This window comes from Schistocerca gregaria, chromosome 8 (assembly GCF_023897955.1).
Source record: "Schistocerca gregaria isolate iqSchGreg1 chromosome 8, iqSchGreg1.2, whole genome shotgun sequence".
In the NCBI taxonomy this organism is placed as follows: Eukaryota; Metazoa; Arthropoda; class Insecta; order Orthoptera; family Acrididae; genus Schistocerca; species Schistocerca gregaria.
In genome coordinates this window covers 129,419,463-129,442,562 of record NC_064927.1, presented here as the reverse complement: position 1 = coordinate 129,442,562, position 23,100 = coordinate 129,419,463, and the positions used below count along the sequence as shown (strand labels likewise).

The window sequence follows — 23,100 nt, the reverse complement described above, 5'->3', positions numbered from 1 at the left end:
GGATGTGCAGACGAAAAGAAAATGTAGGTTTTTAAGCGTTCTGTTGCCGAAGTACACTGAAGATCAGATTGGTAGATCTGGTAGCCCATGAGGAGGTACTACAACCAATTGGAGAGAAAACAGCATTACAGCGTAACTTGAGGAAAAGAAGGAATTGGCTAAGACAACATCTTTGAACGTCAATGAGTAGTTTGATGACGGCGAGAACGCTGTGAGTCCAAAAAGAGTTTAGAAGCTTTTGAAATATGATACTGAAGAGTAGTGAATGTTACGTGGGCACATCTGATAACAATGGGGTGGAGGCGAATGCATGCAATTGGAGAGAATGGAGCATTATGACGCAACCTAAGAAGGGGTAAGTTTTTAGGACATCTCCAGGGGCACAATAAAATCATGTAGTAGGTTATCGAGTGGGATGTAAAAGTTGTATGGGGGGGGGGGGGGGGCTGACGCTTGACTACAATAAACAGGTACAAAAGTGCATAGGTTGCAGTAGTTATGCTGGTATAGAAATATTTGCACAGTATGAACAAGAGTACATCAAACCAGTCCAAGGACTGAATATTACGATAGTAAATACGAACTACAACTCTTCTGCCTTTTTTAATGCTTTTAAAATTATTTTCCTGCCTAGGAACTAAGATTTGTAATTTACCGAGTGGTTTCACGTAAGTCATGCGCAGTGCCAGGATTAGTCACAGCATATACTGAAATCCATGTGAAAATGATATGACGTATCCATTCACTAACGCTGAACCAATAACGCAACAATATGTCGTTAACAACTTTTGAATACTGAGATTCGAAACCAAATCTCGTGCTCATCATAAGGAACGGCCTCAGCTGTTAGCCGGCTGCCCTCCATCCTTCCTCGCTAGCCCTCCTCACTCTCGCCAAAATCGCGTCGTCGGTGCAGCACATATCAGAGTAAAATATCTTCTCATTGAAATTCACTAACATTTGAAATTTTAAATAAATTTGCGTTTGGATCCAGGGGTGATCTCCGGTTTAGATATATATGTTGTTTTTTTCTTTCATTTCAAAATACATTACAGAAGTACTCTGCGTCACTGGTTATTACAGCTCTAACAGTCGTGAGATAAGATTAACTCTCACATGGTCAAGTCAAACTGTACGTGAAATTGCAGTTGCTCTTAGTCATGGGCAAAAACGCTAACACAATAATATATATTTTTTAAATTTATACACGTTAATTGTCGTCATACAATGTTGGCAACGTCGTTATAATTGAATTAAGAGATATTTACAGTAGGATTGTGTATACCACACTCTTATTATCAGTCATTTATGGTGTTAAGAACAAAGTCTTGTAATAAAACTGTGTGACATTTATTCTAACAGGGCACCGAAATATAATAAAATACTGCTGTATGCTACATAGATTAGACGGTCATGGTATAGTAATTTTCACCTGCGAGAAGTTAATAGGGTGGAATACCAGTTACTGCAATCAAAACGAGCTACTGTGTTTAACAAACGGTATGATCACCTTATTTTTCATGTATTTAACCTATTCCTTTACATGTGATTATAGTCTTATACAAGTATATGTCGAAAAGGTGCCGTCAGAAACGTACCTCTCCTATGCCGATCTCATCATCTCAGAGTAGCACCAGCAACCTCTGTCCTCAATTATTTGTTCAATGTATTCCAATTTCCGACCTCCTTTACATTTATTACCCTCTCGTATCATGAAAGTTATTCCCTGATGCCTTAACACATGCCCTACTATCCGGTCTCTTCTTCTTGTCAGAGTTTCCCATATGTTCCTTTCTTCTCCGAGTCTCTGGAGAACCTCCTCATTGCTTACATTATCAGTCTACCTAATTTTCAACGTTCTTTTGTAGCAGCACATCTCAAAGGCTTCGATTCTCTTCTGTTTCGCTTTTCCCACAGTCCGTGGTTCAGTACCACAACATGTTGAGCTCCCAATACAAGTTCTCATGTATTTCCTTCTCAGTTTAAGGCTATGTTTCATACTAAGACACATGTACCAAACAGTATAATGGTGATAAGTTGTTACATAATTATGTTGTGCAAGGGTGTTAACTGAATACTCTTTCATCGTTACATGAACCGTATACCTGAAAGTGGTAACAATTATATCGACAACAGAGGAAATTTAGGATGACTCAGCTGCCTCTATCGATGACGTTTCATCCAACCCACAATGTTATATCAGGCCTTCAAAAACCATGTGCGTGATTTTCACATTCTCTCCCTCGCTACTCGCAAATTATTAGTTGTACAGGAAAAATAAACAGGGCATTTTTTGTAGGAAATTAATGCAGTGTTCGATAGATGTCACAGTTTCTGAGTTATCCAAGAAATACACTCCTGGAAATGGAAAAAAGAACGCATTGACACCGGTGTGTCAGACCCACCATACTTGCTCCGGACACTGCGAGAGGGCTGTACAAGCAATGATCACACGCACGGCACAGCGGACACACCGGGAACCGCGGTGTTGGCCGTCGAATGGCGCTAGCTGCGCAGCATTTGTGCACCGCCGCCGTCAGTGTCAGCCAGTTTGCCGTGGCATACGGAGCTCCATCGCAGTCTTTAACACTGGTAGCATGCCGCGACAGCGTGGACGTGAACCGTATGTGCAGTTGACGGACTTTGAGCGAGGGCGTATAGTGGGCATGCGGGAGGCCGGGTGGACGTACCGCCGAATTGCTCAACACGTGGGGCGTGAGGTCTCCACAGTACATCGATGTTGTCGCCAGTGGTCGGCGGAAGGTGCACGTGCCCGTCGACCTGGGACCGGACCGCAGCGACGCACGGATGCACACCAAGACCGTAGTATCCTACGCAGTGCCGTAGGGGACAGCACCGCCACTTCCCAGCAAATTAGGGACACTGTTGCTCCTGGGGTATCGGCGAGGACCATTCGCAACCGTCTCCATGAAGTTGGGCTACAGTCCCGCACACCGTTAGGCCGTCTTCCGCTGACGCCCCAACATCGTGCAGCCCGCCTCCAGTGGTGTCCCGACAGGCGTGAATGGAGGGACGAATGGAGACGTGTCGTCTTCAGCGATGAGAGTCGCTTCTGCCTTGGTGTCAATTATGGTCGTATGCGTCTTTGGCGCCGTGCAGGAGAGCGCCACAATCAGGACTGCATACGACCGAGGCACACAGGGCCAACACCCGGCATCATGGTGTGGGGAGCGATCTCCTACACTGGCCGTACACCTCTGGTGATCGTCGAGGGGACACTGAATAGTGCACGGTACATCCAAACCGTCATCGAACCCATCGTTCTACCATTCCTAGACCGGCAAGGGAACTTGCTGTTCCAACAGGACAATGCACGTCCGCATGTATCCCATGCTACCCAACGTGCTCTAGAAGGTGTAAGTCAACTACCCTGGCCAGCAAGATCTCCGGATCTGTCCCCCATTGAGCATGTTTGGGACTGGGTGAAGCGTCGTCTCACGCGGTCTGCACGTCCAGCACGAACGCTGGTCCAACTGAGGCGCCAGGTGGAAATGGCATGGCAAGCCGTTCCACAGGACTACATCCAGGATCTCTACGATCGTCTCCATGGGAGAATAGCAGCCTGCATTGCTGCGAAAGGTGGATATACACTGTACTAGTGCCGACATTGTGCATGCTCTGTTGCCTGTGTCGATGTGCCTGTGGTTCTGTCATTGTGATCATGTGATGTATCTGACCCCAGGAATGTGTCAATCAAGTTTCCCCTTCCTGGGACAATGAATTCACGGTGTTCTTATTTCAATTTCCAGGAGTGTATTTACAAAAGTTATCTTCAAACTCACCCTCACCTCCACACTCAGCTCTCACAGGTCAGCTTTTCTACTGTGATGTTCATAATGCTTTCTCCTACAACTTACAAATATTTGTGACTGTATGAATTATTTCCTACAGTCGACCCTTTTTGGTCTCCGTTGAATAGCATTATTAAGCCACTGGCTTAGTCGACGCCTTAAGAATTTTGACGATTGTATAAATTTTACCTTGTGAATTTGCGCAGCATAAAATAAACAATTACATCATTGTATTCGTCAGACCTCCCTATTACCAAACTACTGGAGTTAATTTTGGAATTTAAGTGTCAACGTAATTACTTTTAGCGTAACCTTTACAAAACTCTTTTTTCTTTCATTATCTTCACAGGCTCGTTTAAACCAGTAATGTCAATGAAGTAGCCTACTATGCTGGTGACTTAATAGCCTAATTAATAGAGACCAAAAAATGTCGAATATTGTTCATCTGGTTGGAAATTTTTGTGCTGTGGAGGAGGGAGTTCCAGGAACAACATATTATATACCTTGATTGGTGAGGGTGAGTATGAGGCTGGTGGAGCGTTTGAAGGTCACTTTTGCACCTTCTTTTTGAACAACCTCCATTAAAACCTATTCAAATACAAATCTGAACTACATTGAATTTCCGACAAAAAGGTACTATGTATTTTTTTTTGTAGGACTAAGAGTTCGCGTCTAGCTAGCGAGAGAATGTGAAAACTTTGCAAATGGTATCTCAAAGCTAGATATAACACTATGGATCGCGTAAAACGTCATCTGCAGTGGCAGCTGAATCCCCCTATGTACGTCTAAGAAAGTGTGTTACGTAAAACGAGGATACGCCGCAAATGTCGACCGTCGGGTGGTCTACACGGTCGCAAGCAATTCACTAAAATAGTCCAGAGAACTAAACTTCTTTTAGATATCAGAAAGTCTTCTTTGAAAGACCAAGGTAATAGTAGAAGGATATGTAACTGGTAATAACTCTGATTTGACGGGTCTTATCTGGTATTCAATTATTCCTACAACAAGAGGAATTTTTATTTTTGTGGGTGCGTTATGGTTTGGTAGATCTTATCGTATTTTGCACTGAATCCAATGGCAACAGTGGGAGGAGACGCATCTGGAATGAGGTGGGAAAGGAATTTACATCCCCAGATTCAGTAAAACGGAACAAGCACTATCCCCATGCGAGATCTTGAAATATCTCATGAAAACGAAGAAAAACTATCATTCTTCTTGGTCACCACAATCGCCCAAAGTGAAATCGATTGCTCTGATGAGTGTGGATATTTTAACTACCTCCGACTTCTCTCAAGAAACTCGGTTTCTTTGTGAGTAGCTGAATAAAATTTCATTTATTACAAAACAAAATTTGAATGACATTTTCTAATTTGAACCCTATGATCTCTTGTTTTGAATTCTTTCCCCGAATCTCAACCTCAGGAATTTCTTTTATGTACTGCGATAGTGAATCAAATATTTTCTGTTTGCCGGCCGGTCCTTCCGTGCCTGCTTTGTAAATATTAATCCGCGCCAATACCGTTCGTGTCCATACAACAGGAGTTCTGTACACAGAGCACCAGATTGGTTTGGAATGCACGCAGCGACCACATTCCTCCGTGAATCCGTAATCCCGGCCTCGTGGGTAGCTGGGTCCATTTTCTCTCTACAGTTCAGATTTCTATGTATGATAGCTCCTGCCTATAGTAATACACTATTTAAACTGTGTCAATGCATATACAAGACACTTCTTCGCTGAATGCAAATTATCGCCTTTTTGCTATTTCGTTTTATGTTCGTGTTGACTATACGGTTCTCAGTTATACGTTTCATACTTCGTGCTCGTATCTGACAGTTGTTACACTTTCAAAAAATTCACTCTGTGTGATAGTATTCCTCTCCAGCGTTTCTGCTTCTCTCCAGCGTTTCTGCTATTTATTTCATGCGTGACAGAAACACTGTTGGGAAACATGCGAACGAGAGCATTTTCCGCCATACACAGAGCGGAATTTCTGTTTTTCATTGCGAATGATGGCACAGAGGTCTTTAAAACACGAGAGTTATCTCGACAAAAATGTGGGTATTTCAGTTAGGTAAATTTACCGCTAGTTTCAACAAACAATTCTGGGTGATGGACGATTTTATTTCCTTATTTTGCTTCACCCATCTACTGAGAGGATTATTAGGGAGACATAAGCGAAATGTCACCAGGTAATAGTTTGAATAAATGAGACACAGAAGTTAATTATGATAAAATATTGGTAAATTGCATGGTTTCGTAATCAAAGACACTACTGGCCACTAAAATTGGTACACCAAGAAGAAATGCAGATGATAAACGAGTATTCATTGAACAAATAAATTATACTAGAGCTGACATGTGATTACATTTCCACGCAGTTTGGGTGCATAAATCCTGAGAAATCAGTACCCAGAACAATCACCTCTGGTCGTAAAACGGCCTTGATACGCCTGAGCATTGAGTCAAACAGAGCTTGGGTAGCGTATAGGACTAATGACAATTGATGTTAATACCCATAGTGCTCAGAGCCATTTGATAGCGTATACAGGCACAGCTTCCAATGCAGCTTCAACACGATACCACAGTTCATCAAGAGTAGTGACTGGCGTATTATGACGAGCCAGTTGCTCTGCCACCATTGAGCAGACGATTACAATTGGTGAGGGATCTGGAGAATCTGCTGGCCAGGGTAGCACTCTAACATTTTCCGTATCCAGAAAGGACCGTACAGAACCTGCAAACATGCATGCGCTCGTGTAGGGTTTCACAGGGATCGAATGAAGGGTAGAGCCATGGGTCGTAACACATCTGAAATGTAACGTCCATTGTTCAAAGTGCCGCCAATGTGATCAATAGGTGACGAGACGTGTAATCAATGGCACCCCATACCATGATGCCGGGTGATACGCCAGTATGGCGACGACGAATACACGCTTACAATGTGCGTTCACCGCGATGTCGCCAAACACGGATGCGACCATCATGATTCTGTAAATAGAACCTGGATTCATCCGAAAAAATGACGTTTTGCCATTCGTTCACCCAGGTTCGTCGTTGAGTACACCATTGCAGGCGCTCCTGTCTGTGATGCAGCGTCAAGGGTAACCGCAGCCATGGTCTCCGAGCTGATAGTCCATGCTGCTGCAAACGTCGTCGAACTGTTCGTGCAGATGGTTGTTGTCTTGCAAACGTCCCCATCTGTTGACTCAGGGACCGAGACGTGGCTGCACGACCCGTTACAGCCATGCGGATAAGATGCCTGTAATCTCGACTGCTAGTGATACGGGGCCATTGGGATCCAGCACGCCGTTCCGTATTACCCTCCTGAACCCACCGATTTCATATTCTGCTAACAGTCATTGGTTCTGGTCCAACGCGAGTAGCAACGTCCCGATAAGAAAAACCGCGATCGCGATACGCGAAACGTGATGGTACGCATTTCTTCTCCTTACACGAGGCATCACAACAACGTTTCACCGGGCAACGCCGGTCAGCTGTTGTTTCCGTATGAGAAATCGGTTGGAAACTTTCATGTCAGCACGTTGTAGGTGTCGCCACCGGTGCCAGCCTTGTGTGAATGCTCTGAAGAGCTAATCATTTGCATATCACAGCATCTCTCGACGAGAGAGATGACTCTCTGAGTGAGGCGCGAGAGAGTACCGCAAATGTTATCTGTGAAATACGCAGAAATGCGCAACACGACGTATCAAGGACTCGACTAATGTCTGAAGTTGTACTGGAGGGTACTGACACAATGAATCCTGCAGAGCTCTATAAATCCGTAAGAGTACGAGGGGATGAAGATCTCTTCTGAACAGCACGTTGCAAGGCATCCTAGATATGCCCAATAATGTTCATGTCTGGGGAGTTTAGTGGCCAGAGGCAGTGTTTAAACTCATAAGAGCGTTCCTGGATCCACTCTGTAGTAATTCTGGACGTGTGTCGTGTCCCATTGTCCTGCTGGAAATGCCCAAGTCCGTCGGAATGCACAATGGACATGAATGGATGCAGGTGATCGAACAGGATGCTTACGTACGAGTCACCTGTCAGAGTCGTATCTAGAAGTATCAGAGGTTCCATATCACACCAACTGCACATACCCCACTCCATTACAGAGCCTCCACCAACTTGAACAATGGTCTCCCTGACGCGTAAGGTCGATATATTCATGTAGTTGTGTCCATACCATAAACGTCCATCCGCTCGATAAAATTTACCAACCAGGCAACATGTTTTCAGTCATCAAGAGTCAATGTAGGTGTTGCCGAGGCCCAGGCGAGTCGTAATCCTTTGTGTCGTGCACTCGTTACACAAGTGGGCGTTCGGCTCTGAAAGCCCATATCGATGATGTTTCGTTGAATGGTTCGCACGCTGAAAGTCGCTGACGGCCAGGCATTGAATTCTGTAGCATTTTGCGGAAGCGTTGGATTTCTGTCAAGTTGAACCATTCTCTTCAGTCGTCGTTGGTCCCGTTCTTGAAGGATCTTTTCCCATCCGCAGCGATGTCGCAGATTTCCTGATATTCACGGTACAGTCGTGAAATGGTCGTAAGAGAAGATCCCCACTTCAACGCTACCTCGTAGATGCTGTGCCCCATCGCTCACGCGCCGTCTATAACACCACGTTGAAACTCGCTTCCATTGTAGCACCAGTAACCGATCTAATAACGCCACACATTTGTTGTATTATACAGGCGTTGCCGACCGAAGTGCCGTATTCTGCCTGTTTACATATCTCTGTATCTGAATACGCATGCCTATACTACAGTAGTTGCTTTGACGCTTCAGTGTAATGACAGCTGGGTTCACTCATACCCGTAGATGGACATACATAGATGCTTATTTATGCTACAGTGGTTCACGGGCGTACGGTCGGATAATGTTGTGGAAGCTGCACAATACTTCGAAGAGACAGCTGCTCGTTATCTTCAGGTGCTTGCTAACGTGCAGTTGAATTGGCTCGCCAATACATGCGCTGGCTTGCTATGAAAGCGCAGGCGCCGAAGAGTAGTGCTATAACGACGTCGTAGCTGAACCATAGAGGACGTCATCTAGAGCCTCATACCAAGAAACGGCCACGGTTTTCGCATGCGAGGGGCCCGGAAAGCGAGCGGCAGATCGCGGCACTTGCGGGTGCAGGTAGTGTGTTAGCATCCAGTTTAAGTTTTGACTGCTTCTTTAAGGATAGACACCCTGTAGACCGACTAAAGGCTTTCCATCTCTCTGTTGCGCATGCTGTATTCCGTGTGAATACAATGTTCAGCAAGAGCAGACTTTTCTGTCTGACCAAATCCGATGCGACTTCTGTGTTCAACACATCTATCTTTATCAGTGCGACACGTCTGGGCAATGTATGCTTTATTACGCTGGCACCGGATTTTTTGTACACCTGGTCTCCTTAAACCCACAGTGTCTTTAACAGAACCCAGAATCATTTGCAATCGCACTGGCAGGCGGAAGACATCTTCTTTTATGTTTCTTGAACAGCCTGCCTACCAACATAGGCTACCAGCATAGGTTTATCGAGTGCAGGTTTAAATGCATTTGGAATATTCTTATCAAAGCATCCTTTCTGTACCGACAAAGAGCGAAGATAGCTAAGCTGTGCTGATAAGATTCCTGGTTCCGAGATAACTGTAGCCTGGTGAACGAGGATCTGCAATACGTCACTGCGTTGGGATGGGCCATTGCAGCTCGCGACTCGTTGGTTTACCGAACACACTGTGACCCTTATTTTCTGAGAACCAAGACATCTAATAACCGGATGCCTTCATTTTTATCCGCTTCCATGCTCAACCAAATTCTCAGATGTGTTCCAGAAACGAAGGAAGCGTTCCTGTCGCATGTGACCATACTAAAGAGGTGACGTCTACATATCTCTAGCAACCTTTAGGTGTCAAAACCTCCCACTACAGTGCATTATCGTTGACGTCGTCTGTAGAAAGGTTAGCTAATACGGGAGACAAAGAGCTGCCCACAGCAACACCGTCAGTTTACCTATGAACCAATGAAGTAGTTATTACGTCGTGAGTCTCTAACATTACATGATTATTCATGGTCAGCTTGTACATGTTCTTTGGTATTTTCGAGTCATAATTAACGTGAACGTACCAAGAACTAACTCTTAGGTAGAGATCGTGGGTCTATTTCCAGTGAAATGATTTCATTGAGATTACAACAGCTGTCCTTGCCTTATCACGACTTTTAACTGAGTGTCCACATTAACGCACACATTGCACTATTAAAGAGCCGTCAGATACAGGACTAGTAAATCTTACACACAAATTTAAAAAAGAAAACGAAATCGAGCAAACGCACGTTTCTTGCAGAATCACCAACAAGATTGTTCTGGACAGACCGCTGAATCATGTTCTCAAGTAGATTTCAGGCTGCAACAGTAAACCCGAGAAGAACACCGTCCCCCCCCCCCCCCCCCCCTGCATTGCACACGGCAGATGTGAGGCGTGCCTGGCAGTCTCGTCTTCTGTTTGCGACCTAACATCCCAGAGATGTTCGGGCTCACACGCGGCTTCTCTTCGTCGAAATGTCTTGGCTCAAACTCGTCTAGGGGTTGAACCGCACTTGTCACATTACACACCGTAAATTACACACTTGAAACCCTTTGGTTAAATTGTCTGGCTGATGGCAGGTTTGCGAAATATGAAGTTAACATAACATATAATAACAGAAATAATAATATTGGGAACTAAATTAACGACCCATAAATAATGTAGGCCACAAAGTTGCGATTTGGTTAAAATAATGTTTATTCAGAAAACAAACTAATAGCGAAAGTGGTCGTATTTAGAGTTACTGTTACACTTGGGCGCATATACATTACACACAGTTAGATCATTCACAATCTCATCGCGAAATAAAACTTATCTACGAGTTCACACCTGGCTCGCGGCTGCCCACCGCTCCCGCGACTAAGGCGTTCAGATTTCAGTACTCACGTCTTTGCTGCAAATCTTGTGAATTTCACTTTGACAGTAAATCCTAAACTGTTTTAGATGTGATCAGTATCAAAGTTTTATTGGGATCACCATGAAAATCTATGGAGGGAGGCAGATTAAAATTACTGTGGCTTGATTCTCTGCATTACTACAGAATAGTTTTCATAAACGTTTCGGCCGATCTTAGGCCCGCCATATTTAACACTCCTATGTCTCATAGGCTACACATGGCTTCTACTGAGTTTCCCTATGACGTTGGTTCTCGTTTCTAACTCGCACACTACAGCACTTACGGCTCAATAGACAATAGACTTCTGTGAGTCTCCTCATCTCGTGGTGAATCTGCTCCCTTTGTGGCACGCGGTCCTGGACGACAGGGTTTGTTGACTCTTTCGGCCATATATTTAAGTGAGAGAGCAATGCTCATTAACTCATATGTTGTTGCAGGAGGCGAGCTACTGAACCCCAGCTACTTCGGTAGCAGCTTCAGCTTCCCCTTTGCGTTCCGCACCAACTTCTTCAAGTCTGAAAACGGCACCGCGGAGGAGACTGACACCAAGGACGCGCACCAAGACACCGACGACAGGTAATTCACCAATTTATTTATTCGTTGCTATATACAGGGCTATTACAAGCGATTTCATAAATTCACTGTAGCTCCATTCATTGACATATGGTCACGACACACTACAGATACGTAGAAAAACTCAAAGTTTCGTTCGGCTGAAGCCGCACTTAAGGTTTCTGCCGCCTGAGCGCTCGAGAGCGCAGTGAGACAAAATGGCGACAGGAGCCGAGAAAGCGTATGTCGGGCTTGAAATGCACTCACATCAGTCAGTCACAACAGTGCAACGACACTTCAGGACGAAGTTCAACAAAGATCCGCCAACTGCCAATTCCATTCGGTGACGGTATGCGCAGTTTAAAGCTTCTGGATGCCTCTGTAAGGGGAAATCAACTGGTCGGCCTGCAGTGAGCGAAGAAACGGTTGAACGCGTGCGGGCAAGTTTCACACGTAGCCCGCGGAAGTCGACGAGTAAAGCAAGCAGGGAGCTAAAAGTACCACAGCCGATGGTTTGGAAAATCTTACGGAAAAGGCTAAAGTAGAAGCCTTACCGTTTTCAATTGCTACAAGCCCTGACACCCTATGACAAAGTCAGACGCTTTGAATTTTCGGCGCGGTTGCAACAGCTATGGAAGAGGATGCGTTCAGTGCGAAACTTGTTTTCAGTGATGAAGCAACATTTTTTCTTAATGGTGAAGTGAACAGACAATGTGCGAATCTGGGCGGTAGAGAATCCTCACGCATTCGTGCAGCAAATTCGCAATTCACCAAAAGTTAAAGTGTTTTGTGCAATCTCACGGTTTAAAGTTTACGGCCCCTTTTTCTTCTGCGAAATAATAAACCATACAGGACACGTGTATCTGGACATGCTGGAAAATTGGCTCATGCCACAACTGGATATCGACAGCGCCGACTTCATCTTTCAACAGGATGGTGCTCCACCGCACTTTCATCATGATGTTCGGCATTTCTTAAACAGGAGATTGGAAAACTGATGGATCGGTCGTGGTGGAGATCATGATCAGCAATTCATGTCATGGCCTCCACGCTCTCCCGACTGAACCCCATGCGATTTCTTTCTGTGGGGTTATGTGGAAGAATCAGTGTTTAAACCTCCTCAACCAAGAAACGTGACAGAACTGCGCGCTCGCATCAACGACGCTTTCGAACTCATTGATGGGGACATGCTGCGCCGAGTGTGGGAGGAACATGATTATCGGCTTGATGTCTGCCGAATCACTAAAGGGGCACATATCGAACATTTGTGAATGCCAAAAAAAATTTTTGAGTTTTTTATGTGTGTGCAAAGCCTTGTGAAAATATCTCAAATAATAAAGTTATTGTAGAGCTGTGAAATCGCTTCAATCATTTGTAATAACCCTGTACATATGACTTGCCACCTGTGAGCTGAGGCAGGTAGAATTTATTTCCTGTTTGCAAATTGCACATCTGTACAGGTTAATAGAAACATTTAACCAGGAGTACTACTAAACTTTACTGTGTTCAGTGTCAGTTACATTTCTTGACAAAGTGAGGTTAAGATCTTGCAAGGCTTCAATAAATAGTCACTATAGAAGGAATCCACATCAGAAAGGATTAACAGAAAAAAACAAAGAAAGCAGTGAGTAATCAAAGAAAATTTTGAATGAGCAGCTCAAGAAACAGGAGTTAAAAACCATGAGAGGAAAGTAAACAACACCACGGTTTCGTAAAGAGGTTAAAACAGATGTCCATCCCGTGCATGCAGCCCAAAGGAGGAGGAGAGCAGAGTTGAACGTCCCGTCGACAACGAGGTCATTAGAGACGGAGTGCAAGCTCGGGTGAGGGGAGGATGGGGACGGAAATCGGCCGTGCCCTTTCAAAGGAACCATCCCGGCATTTGCCTGGAGCGATTTAGGGAAATCACGGAAAACCTAAATCAGGATGGCCGGAGACGGGATGCAGTCCAAAGTAAGTGTCAGTGCGTCCCAAGAATTCCGTTCCTGTAAATATTTTTAATCTGTAACTGGAAACCCCCACCTTACGATGCTGTTCTCTTGTTGGGCCTTTTCCTTTGTTTCTTATTAGTGTTTGTTAAGTATATTATTGGTGGTCCGCTTCTTCTACTGTGGCCCAGGTAAGCTAAAAGGTTGGGCACCCTTGGATTGAGGAAATAAACTATGTGATCAAAGGTATCCGGACACACCCAAAAACATACGTTTTTCATATTAGGTGCATTGTGGTCCACCTACTGCCAGGTACTCCATCTCAGCGACCGCAGTAGCCATTAGACATCGCGAGAGAGAAGAACGGGGCTCTACGCGAACTCACAGGCTTCGAATGTGGTCAGGTGATTGGGTGTCTCTATGCGAATTTTCCACACTCCTAAACATCTGTAGGTGCATTGTATCCGATGTGATAGCGAAGTGGAAACGTGAAGGGACACGTGCAGCACAAAAGCGTACAGACCGACCACGTCTGTCGACTGACAGAGACCGCCGACAGTTGAAGAGGGTCGTAATGTGTAATAGGCAGATATCCATCCAGACCATCAAGCAGGACTTCCAAACGATATCAGGACCCACTGCAAGTACTATGACAGTTAGGCGGGAGGTGAAAAAACTGGAATTCCATGGTCGAGCGGTTGCTCATAAGCCACACATCACGCCGGTAAATGCCACACGATGCATCGATTGGTGTAAGGCGCATAAATATTGGGCGATTGAACAGTGGAAAAACTTTGTGCGGAGTGACGAATCGCGGTACACAATGTGACGAGCAAAAATGGCTCTGAGGACTATGGGACTTAACATCTTAGGTCATCAGTCCCCTAGAACTTAGAACTACTTAAACCTAACTAACCTAACGATATCACACACGTCCATGCCCCAGACAGGGTTCGAACCTGCGACAGTAGCGGTCGCGCGGTTCCAGACTGAATCGCCTAGAACCCCTCGGCCACAATGTCTGTCATTCTACCTGTCATAAAGGATTGCAGCTCCAGTCATTTACCTGCCTGTTACTGGTGTGCACACGTTCAGGGTGACATTGACTTCCGACTATTGGCTTATAGAAGATTTTCGATAGGAAATATACGTGGTAAACCTCATCTACAGACGACGCATTCCTCCTAGCTCAATAAAAACAATTAAAAACATTTATTCCAACAAACACATCCAGGCGCAAAATGATACCAGGTCGAAGAGCTCTATATCAGTTGTTAGTGCTAGTAGATGCGCCGGCTACTTTTTGTGCAATTTGGACGAGTTGATGTAGAAGGTATTTGCTGGCAGTCGTTATAGAAAGGATGACACAGAAACAAAATCATGCTTTATGCTGCAAACAGTGTAGATAATTTGCAGAGAAGTTTACATATATTTAAAGTGGCAGACAAAAATCTAAATATGATCAAATCCACTCAAAAAATCAAGTGTATGACTATACATGCAGAACCAATTAGAAATTGGAAGTAAATGAAAAAAATATTCAACAGGTATTGACACTTGAACACCTTGGTTGTGAATTGTCCGTCAGTATAAAATTCGAAAATGAGTTTAAAAACAAGAATCTGTCAAAAAAAGTGGCAGGGAGTTTAAATGATACATTTCGCAAAAATAAAAATAAACGTCTAGTAAAAGATGATAAATGCTTAACAACTGTGAGAAAAATAATGACACACTCAGTTTAGCAAGACCTGGATCATCGAAACTAGAAGACTTTTCAAAACCATGGAAATGAAAATTCTGCGGAGGACTGCAGGGAATACACGGAGCTAGAAATAGAAGTGAAAGCGTTAAAAAAGACTATGTTAATTAGTGACTCTGTTAATCAGAGTATACATGAATGGAACGAAAACTTAGACAGGGTGGATAAACATGAGGTTGCCAAAATCGTAAGAAATAAATCGCCAGCTGATAAAAGAAATGTGACACATCCAATAATAAAATGGAGTGATTACCTCAAAGCAGACTGAAGGGTAATAAATCAAAAAAGACTTTAGAGAAAGAAGAAGTAACTTTGAAGCCGAGAAAGGTAAGTAACCCTTTAGACGACATCCTAGATAGAGCGTAACATATAAAAGCAGTAATGACAGCAATAACACTAAACAGTATTAACAACGATAAAACACAAAGTGAAACTGTTGTGGTTGGCAGAAGGGCCAACCGTATTGCTAAACGAGGCCAAAATGCACGCGTTTTAGCTCACGCAGGCTGGCGTGAGGTCTGGAACATGACAAGGTAATTAGAATTGAGAAAAACGGGCCTAGCTGGTGGAATACTTAACTTTAATCCATTAATGACAAACGTCGCTCTTGACGGTGCAGGATTCACAATATCAATAGAAACTGATCATGGCGCCTTGCTAAGTCGTAGCAAATAACGTAGCTGAAGGCTATCGTCTCGGCAAATGAGAGCGTAGAAGTCAGTGAACCATGGCTAGCAAAGTCGGTTGTACAACTGGGCGAGTGCTAGGAAGTCTCTGTAGACCTGCCGTGTGGCGGCGCTCGGTCTGCAATCACTGATAGAGGCGACACGCGGGTCCGACGTATACTACCGGACGGCAGCCGATTTAAATGCTACCACCTGGCAAGTGTGGTGTCTGGCGGTAACACCCCAGAAACGGTTGTAGGTACTGTCCAGAGACTAATATTTATTTACGAAATTTACATGCTGTAAACATAAAACCGCTGAGTAAATCTTTATACAGAAAAAATTACTATTACACTTGACTTAAAAGGCAATCCTCTCTAGCACAACATTTGAAAACCTCATATTCTAGTATTGTGTAAACTGCTTGTTGTCCACGTTTTACTTTTGCATAAGGCTCCGCTTCATACGGTTACGTTCAGAAAAGTATACCTAACACTTCTGTTCAACGATAAGGAATTTCTTTTTTCCAGAAATTATTTTCTTGCTATAGATAGTCTGTATTTTATGTTCTCATTACTTCAGTCACCATTAGTTATTTTGCTTCCAAAATAACAAAACTCATCGACCACCTTTAGTGCCTCATTTCCTAATCTTTTTCCATCAGAAATAACTACATCGTTAACTGATGTTTATCTATTTCTTTTAAAGACGTTGTCCATTCCGCTGGACTGATGTTCCAAGTCCTTTTCTGCTTCTGAGAGAATTATAGCGTGTTCCGAAAACCTCAAGGGTTTTATATCTATTCCCGGAATTTTCATTCACATTCCTTCCCATAGTTTTCTTTATTGCTTCCTCAATTTAACACACTGGAACACACTGAAGTCCACAGTACCATCAAAAAGTTGCCATGGGTCAGTTATTCAACACCCTGCGTGACCGACGTCACCCCCGGTTGGATTCTGCGACTGTACCGCACCCCAGCCCGTCCTGCACAGGATACAATTTCAGCTATGGTCACAGCTTGTTTTCTCTAAGATGTTCATTGAAACTTTATGAGTATCGTGCTTATCAGACACCAAACGATATAGCCACACCCAGTGCTAACACAATTTCATAATGCATGAACTAAAGATTGAGGATATGTAATTACTGCGAACAGTACATAAGATCTCTCATGTCACCTAAAGCCTTCGCAAATTAATTGTTCCTGGCAATAGGTTGACAAGTCAACAGAGTTATAGAAGGAGCGTTCAATAAGTAATGCAACAATTTTTTTTCTAAAAGTATGTTCGTTTTATTCAGGTTTATAATACTCCACATTATCCCTCACCCTTTTGGTAGCAAAACCTTATTTTCAACATTATCCCCGTTCAATGCACGGCATTGAGCCCCCTACTGGGATGGGAGCCAACGTCTTTATGCATCAATAACCTCCCCGCCGTCCACATACGGTTCCTGTGGAGTGCACCCTTCATTGTGGTAAAGAGATGTAAATCGAAAGATGTGAGACAAGAGCTGTAGGATGAATATTTCCGGTTCGAAGCGATGAACCTATGTTTCACCACGTTTGACAATGTTCGATCACCCTCATAACACGCAAGCAATTCTGCCCAGATGGTCCTTCGCTGTTTTTTGTGGTGTTGTGTTACGCGGCGGGGAACCCAGCGGACATACCCAACTGGTGGACAAGTGTGTCAGCACTACTAACAGAAACGTCCAGTTGTGCAGCGCGGTGTCTCAGCGTGGTCCGTCCATCACTTCGAATGAGAGTGTCCGCACGTTCCAGCTTTGAGGGAGTCACAGCTATGTTCCGCCCGCCGGCGTGCAGGAGATCGGACAGGTTTGCGTGACCTTGTTGCGATCATGACAAACGCCTCCCCGAACAACTCACCGTGCTTTTCTTCATTGCCATATCTCCGTAGACAAACTCTTACTGAGTGACAGCTCTGTTCTTGTAACGAACCTCCTTTACCGAGGACGTTTTGAAGGCTATGAACGGCCCAGCCATTAATCGGAACTTAGCGGCAAAAGTGGGAATATTCCACTATGTTCCACAACAAATTCCTCATTTCTAACAGAAACCGGCAGAGAAAAAAGTATTGCATCACTTATTCAATGCCCCTCGTGTACTGAGCTTATTCTTGGACTAGCCCTTGTATGTATTTGCTTCATTAGCCTATTTCCTCCTTCCCTCCCCCTTTGTCCTTCTCTTTTCGCTGACATTACTGTTCATCTTTCCTTCCCCATCCTTCTGTCCTATCCTTCTCCCCCTCCCCCTCTCTGTATCTATTTCCACTACTCCTCACACTTCTCCTCCTGACCCTCTCCTGTCCATCTCCTTTTCTTTTCTCTATCTGTAGTTTCCTCCTCTTCCCTCTCCCTGTCCATTTCCCATCCTCCTCACTGTGCTTTTAACATCTATTTTACATCTGTTTAAAATTTGTCACCCATATTTGCAAACATATTTCACATGTGCCTCTAACAAATTTCATCTTTCGTTTTCACATATCTCAGCCTATATGACGTCGTGACTCCTGAACAATGTATCGTATAGTGGCACTATTTTGCAAGTATATTCTGTGATATACGTTAATCTTGTCTAAGAAACGTGTTATGATTACAGTTAGCAGTAAAGAAGTAATAATTTGAAACATTACATCTGATGCGGCAATTTTTATGCATGAACAGCAAAAGGATAGCAAGCATTAAACTTTTCTCCTCTCATCGTTCTTGGGACTTGCCAGAGAGATTAAGTTTCTGTTTGATTTGAAATTATGTGTAAAACCTGATGCAAGCCACTAAATGCTCTCTTTCTCAAATACTGCGTGAATACAATCTGTGAATTTACAATTAATCAGTTGCACTATTTTTGTAAACCACACGGCCGTCCCGTTGACAGGTATGTGATACTCGGTTCTTACCCCCACAGTTATTCTCTACAGACTGTTCGTGATATGTGTACCGAATTTGGTTGAAATCGGTCCAGTAGTTTAAGAGACGTGGAACATACACACAGAGATATATACATAAATACATACATATGCATATACATTTTTATCACATACGTGGATTTTAATTTGAAATTTGTATACACTTTTGGTTTTTTCGCTTCTGTTGCAGCAAGGAAGGCGCCTCTGGTGACTCGGTGCCGGTGAGGGACGCGAAGGGAGTGCGCCCTGGCGGCGACGTTCAGCACTACCGGCTGGCAGTGGCGAAGCGCGCGCGACCCGGCGCCCCCATGCCGGCGCAGTAACGCAACAAACACACCCAGCACACCCTAGTCTAGCCTCACACAGCATCCAGTGGCGACCAACTCTGCAGTCTCCCTGTAACAAGTGTTCGCGGACTGCGAATTGAACAACTGGTCTCTCTGTAGCAGCAGTGGGATTCTTTGGCAAAAGACTGAGCCTCTCCTATCACCTCGTTCAAGTACGGCGAGACTAGCGAAATTTGATTCGCAACTGACGCAATGGAATAACATGTCATTAATTGGTGACGTTACTTAAAATAGAAGCTGGTTCAAACGAGATAGAGAGTATCAACATCACGTTCTGCTGTGTAGTAGTGAATCACAAAAGTAGTGAGGCTAGGAAGAGCCACTCATCTTGTAAGAAATCGGGATTGAGCCTTAAGGAACTGGAAGTGTAGTAGGTGGAGTTATCAAGAGCTGAAATAAAATTCATAATAGATGTTTTCAAGAACGCTTATATTATAAAAGTTAAGTAATGTTCCTTTTACATCAATTTTTGTTTGATTCAGAAAATATTTGCAAGTATGGAAAAAACAATATTTAGAGGGCAGATAAATCTGCTTTGACTTTATATTTTTACTTTACATTCTTCGTAATTATGTTATATTATTTAAAAAGTTGCTATATCATTGTCAGTAGGTGGTGGTGAAACCACTGTGCATCCATCATAGAACAATATCTGTGAAAAAATCTTTGGTGAAACGTACATCTTGTCCTTCCGATCTATTTTACATCGTAAATAGAATGTATCTCTTTGTCCATGAATCACTCTTACAAAAGATGTTAGTTCCTCATACGATCAACCTCTATCAATAAATGCAGAGAGAGATTAAAAAAACAGCAAAAATACCAAATATAGGAACCTAAACAAGGGTTTCATAAACAAGACAATGTCATATCGTAAAGGAGAAAGCAAATGTAATCGATCACAAGGTCTCGTCACACAACTACAACGTCAAAATTTTATTGTATAGAATCCTTGGTATGACGTGACGAGTCGTTGACGTCCACCACTATTACTCTCCGTTCCGTACAGTGACGGCTGAAATTTTCTGGTGTAATAGTTTCGCAGTGTGACGTTTCGGTAAAGTGACTTTAATATTCAAAGTCGATGCAACGACAAGAAGAAAGCTGTAATTTAACTGCATTAATATATGGAGAACAACACAAAAGTCTATTTGTAGTTGTGTAGTCGAAAATAGTACTAAAGTCTTATCTCTTCTACATCCACATCCACATCCATACTCTGCAAGCCACATGACGGTGTGTGGCGGAGGGTACCTTGAGTATCTCTATCGGTTTTCCCTTCTATTCCAGTCTCGTATTGTTCGTGGAAGGAAAGATTGTCGGTAAGCCTCTGTGTGGGCTCTAATCTTTCTGATTTTATCCGCATGGTCTCTTCGCGAGATGAGAGAGCAATATACTGCTTGACTCTTCGGTGAAGGTATGTTCGCGAAAGTTCAACAAAAGCCCGTACCGAGCTACTGAGCGCCTCTCTTGCAGAGTCTTCCACTCGAGTTTATCTGTCATCTCCCTAAGGCTTTCGCGATTGCTAAATGATCCTGTAACGAAGCGCGCTGCTCTCCGCTGAATCTTCTCTATCTCTTCTATCAACTCTATCTGGTACGGATCCCACAACGGTGAGCATTATTCAAGCAGTGAGCGAACAAGTGAACTGTAACATACTTCCTTTGTTTTCGGATTGCATTCCTAAGGATTCTACCAATGAATCTGTCTGGCATCTGCTTTACCGACTATTAATTTTATATGGTCATTCCATTTGAAATCACTCCTAATACGTATTCCCAGATAATTTATGGAATTAACTGCTTCCAGTTGCTGACCTGCTATATTGTAGCTAAATGATAAAGAATCTTTCTTTCCATCTTAGTATATGCTTTGAAGTCATCGTACATTTCACTGTGAAATCAAGCGGTGACAATAAAGTTTGAAGACAGAGGCAACAAGAAAAATTAAGTCATTAAGTCAGGAACAGCTTTGAAATCAAGGGAGTTAAATAACACTGGCAAAAGTATGAACTTATATGAAGAGGGAAGAAAATTGCACCCTTTTATTTCGTTTCCAAATACTAACAACTGGCCTACCCCTGACTTGCAGTCGTCAAGATCTCTTATCGAAGGAGGTGTACCATAGTATAAGACACATTTCGATAAGCGAGCTTGAATACAGTGCAGCATAGAATGTCCCGGTGATGCTACTCGCTACTGAAGACGCTTCTCGTTAAACAAAATGAAAGGGCGACTATAGGCTGAAGAAAGTAATTTTGTGATAGTGTTCGTCGCGGTTCAGACATACAGTACGTCAGTAATCTGTTTTCGAAATATCTTTATGTCAGACTAGCTTTTATTCTACTGAAAGCCAATGTTCTGCTACGTCGCATTTCAGGAAGAAAAAATTAACATTATTTTCGCTACCAGTTGCGTAGATTATCTGTGGAGATTATATAAAGCCAACGGACACATTCAACCAGTGAGAAACAAGATCTGACACCTTTGAGATTCAAGCGAGAGTTTAATTAAAAAATACAGATAATAGAATGTGATCCCTTTTACTAGTTACAGGTTATCATGTAGTGACTAAGGTAAACACTGCTAAATTTTGTAAAGAAGAAATTTATCTCACGAAACTGGACTAACTACATCACTAGAGCATAATTGCGCTGTATTAAAATGCTTCCGCAACCACCCAAAATAACGGCCTCTACCTAGGAGGCCCGTACCTGAAAACAGTCCGTCAGAATAAATAGATACACACTCAACAAGAATATTCTAGACCTGAACAAACGTTATAACCACTACGTTTAAATCGCAAGAAGGAGAAATATTTCATTCGGGCGTAGCGAATAAAGTAAAAACTGCCGCAAAGGAGTCTGAAAGTTCGGTGAGAGACGGGCTTCATATTTCAGTCTCGCGATGGCAAGCTACATCCATAAACAAAGATCAAAGTTGATAACTAGCTACGCCTACAAGCACCGATCAGAAATGATGATAAACTATGACCATAAACAACAATCAGAGTTGATGGCCTACCACGTCCATAAATAACGGTTAGATTTTCAAGACAGCGTAGGGTGAACTCTGTCGAGATGTTCTTCCTGTATCACGAAAACACCATTAGTTTACCACCACAGCCGATACCGTATTGATCATAAAGCAGCGCCGTAGTTATGTATATAATTTGTCCTTAACCAGTATTGTTGAGACTTCGTTAACACTGCACAGATATTCAGGTGTTTTTCACGCGTTTTCTCTGTCATAATATCTGTTTCCTTTGTCTCCGTGGTTTTTAGCTTTAGTACCATAAATTGTCATGATTTCAATTTGTACTGTAAAATTTCGTGTGGTTCTTAATAATAAGAGTGTAACAATATTTCACAAGGAACCTATCTTAATGAAAGTCTTTACTTGGCCTTGCCTGATTCCCGACCTTCTTGGGCTAATTTTCGTCCTACCATATTTGGATTGCTCACGTTTGAGGAACAAAGTTTTGAGTCTAGAAAAGCGTGCGTTTAATTAAGATATGATTACTTAATAGTGTGTGTATAAATTTAAGAAGTTGGCTGTATTAGATGCTGCATCACAGTGCATTTTAAACGTATTGTAAAAACGTATTGTTGGCCAGAGGAAATGGCAATGCCCTTAAATGTAATAGTAGAAAACAATACTTTATTATTCATTAAAATACTCCTGTACAGGATTTCTCCAAAATTAGCTTAGAATAGATGTTTCGGCATTGTATGTATGATGGCAGTATATTAGACCTTTTTGTTGGTAATCGACCCTACCCCTCACGTATGAGTAAGCAATCAGTGACATTAACCGATTGCAGTAACATTGACCACAGAGCGGCAAAGGGCAAAAGAAAAAAAAAATAGAAATTAAAATGTATATCTTTAGTAAATCAGATAAGGTTGTTACCAAATTTCCCAGATGTATTATAATAATAGGTTTGGAAGGTGAACACGCAGAGAAATTGGGTTCATGATCAAACGAATACTCAACGAAACACTATAAAAACGTGTTCCCCGTAGAACAAGACCTTAGATAATATCAAGATTTTTCATTTTAAAATAGTACCTGCCGTACTGTCCACAAAGCATAAAAGAGCAAAGATCTGGTGGTAGGCAAACGTTAATTGAAACTCTTTG

The 23,100-nt window shown here is 43.0% G+C and overlaps 1 protein-coding gene across 1 annotated transcript in view; it reads left to right on the top strand.

The window, feature by feature from the left end:
• Positions 1–22,322, top strand: part of LOC126284802 (uncharacterized) — a 77,527-nt gene extending 55,205 nt beyond the window's left edge. Inside the window, exons 4-5 of the mRNA XM_049983965.1 lie at positions 11,216–11,354; positions 18,803–22,322. Coding sequence (XP_049839922.1) covers positions 11,216–11,354; positions 18,803–18,935 — 272 coding nt within the window. The 3' untranslated portion in view covers positions 18,936–22,322. The remainder of the gene's footprint in view (positions 1–11,215; positions 11,355–18,802) is intronic.
• Positions 22,323–23,100: the final 778 nt, after the last annotated feature.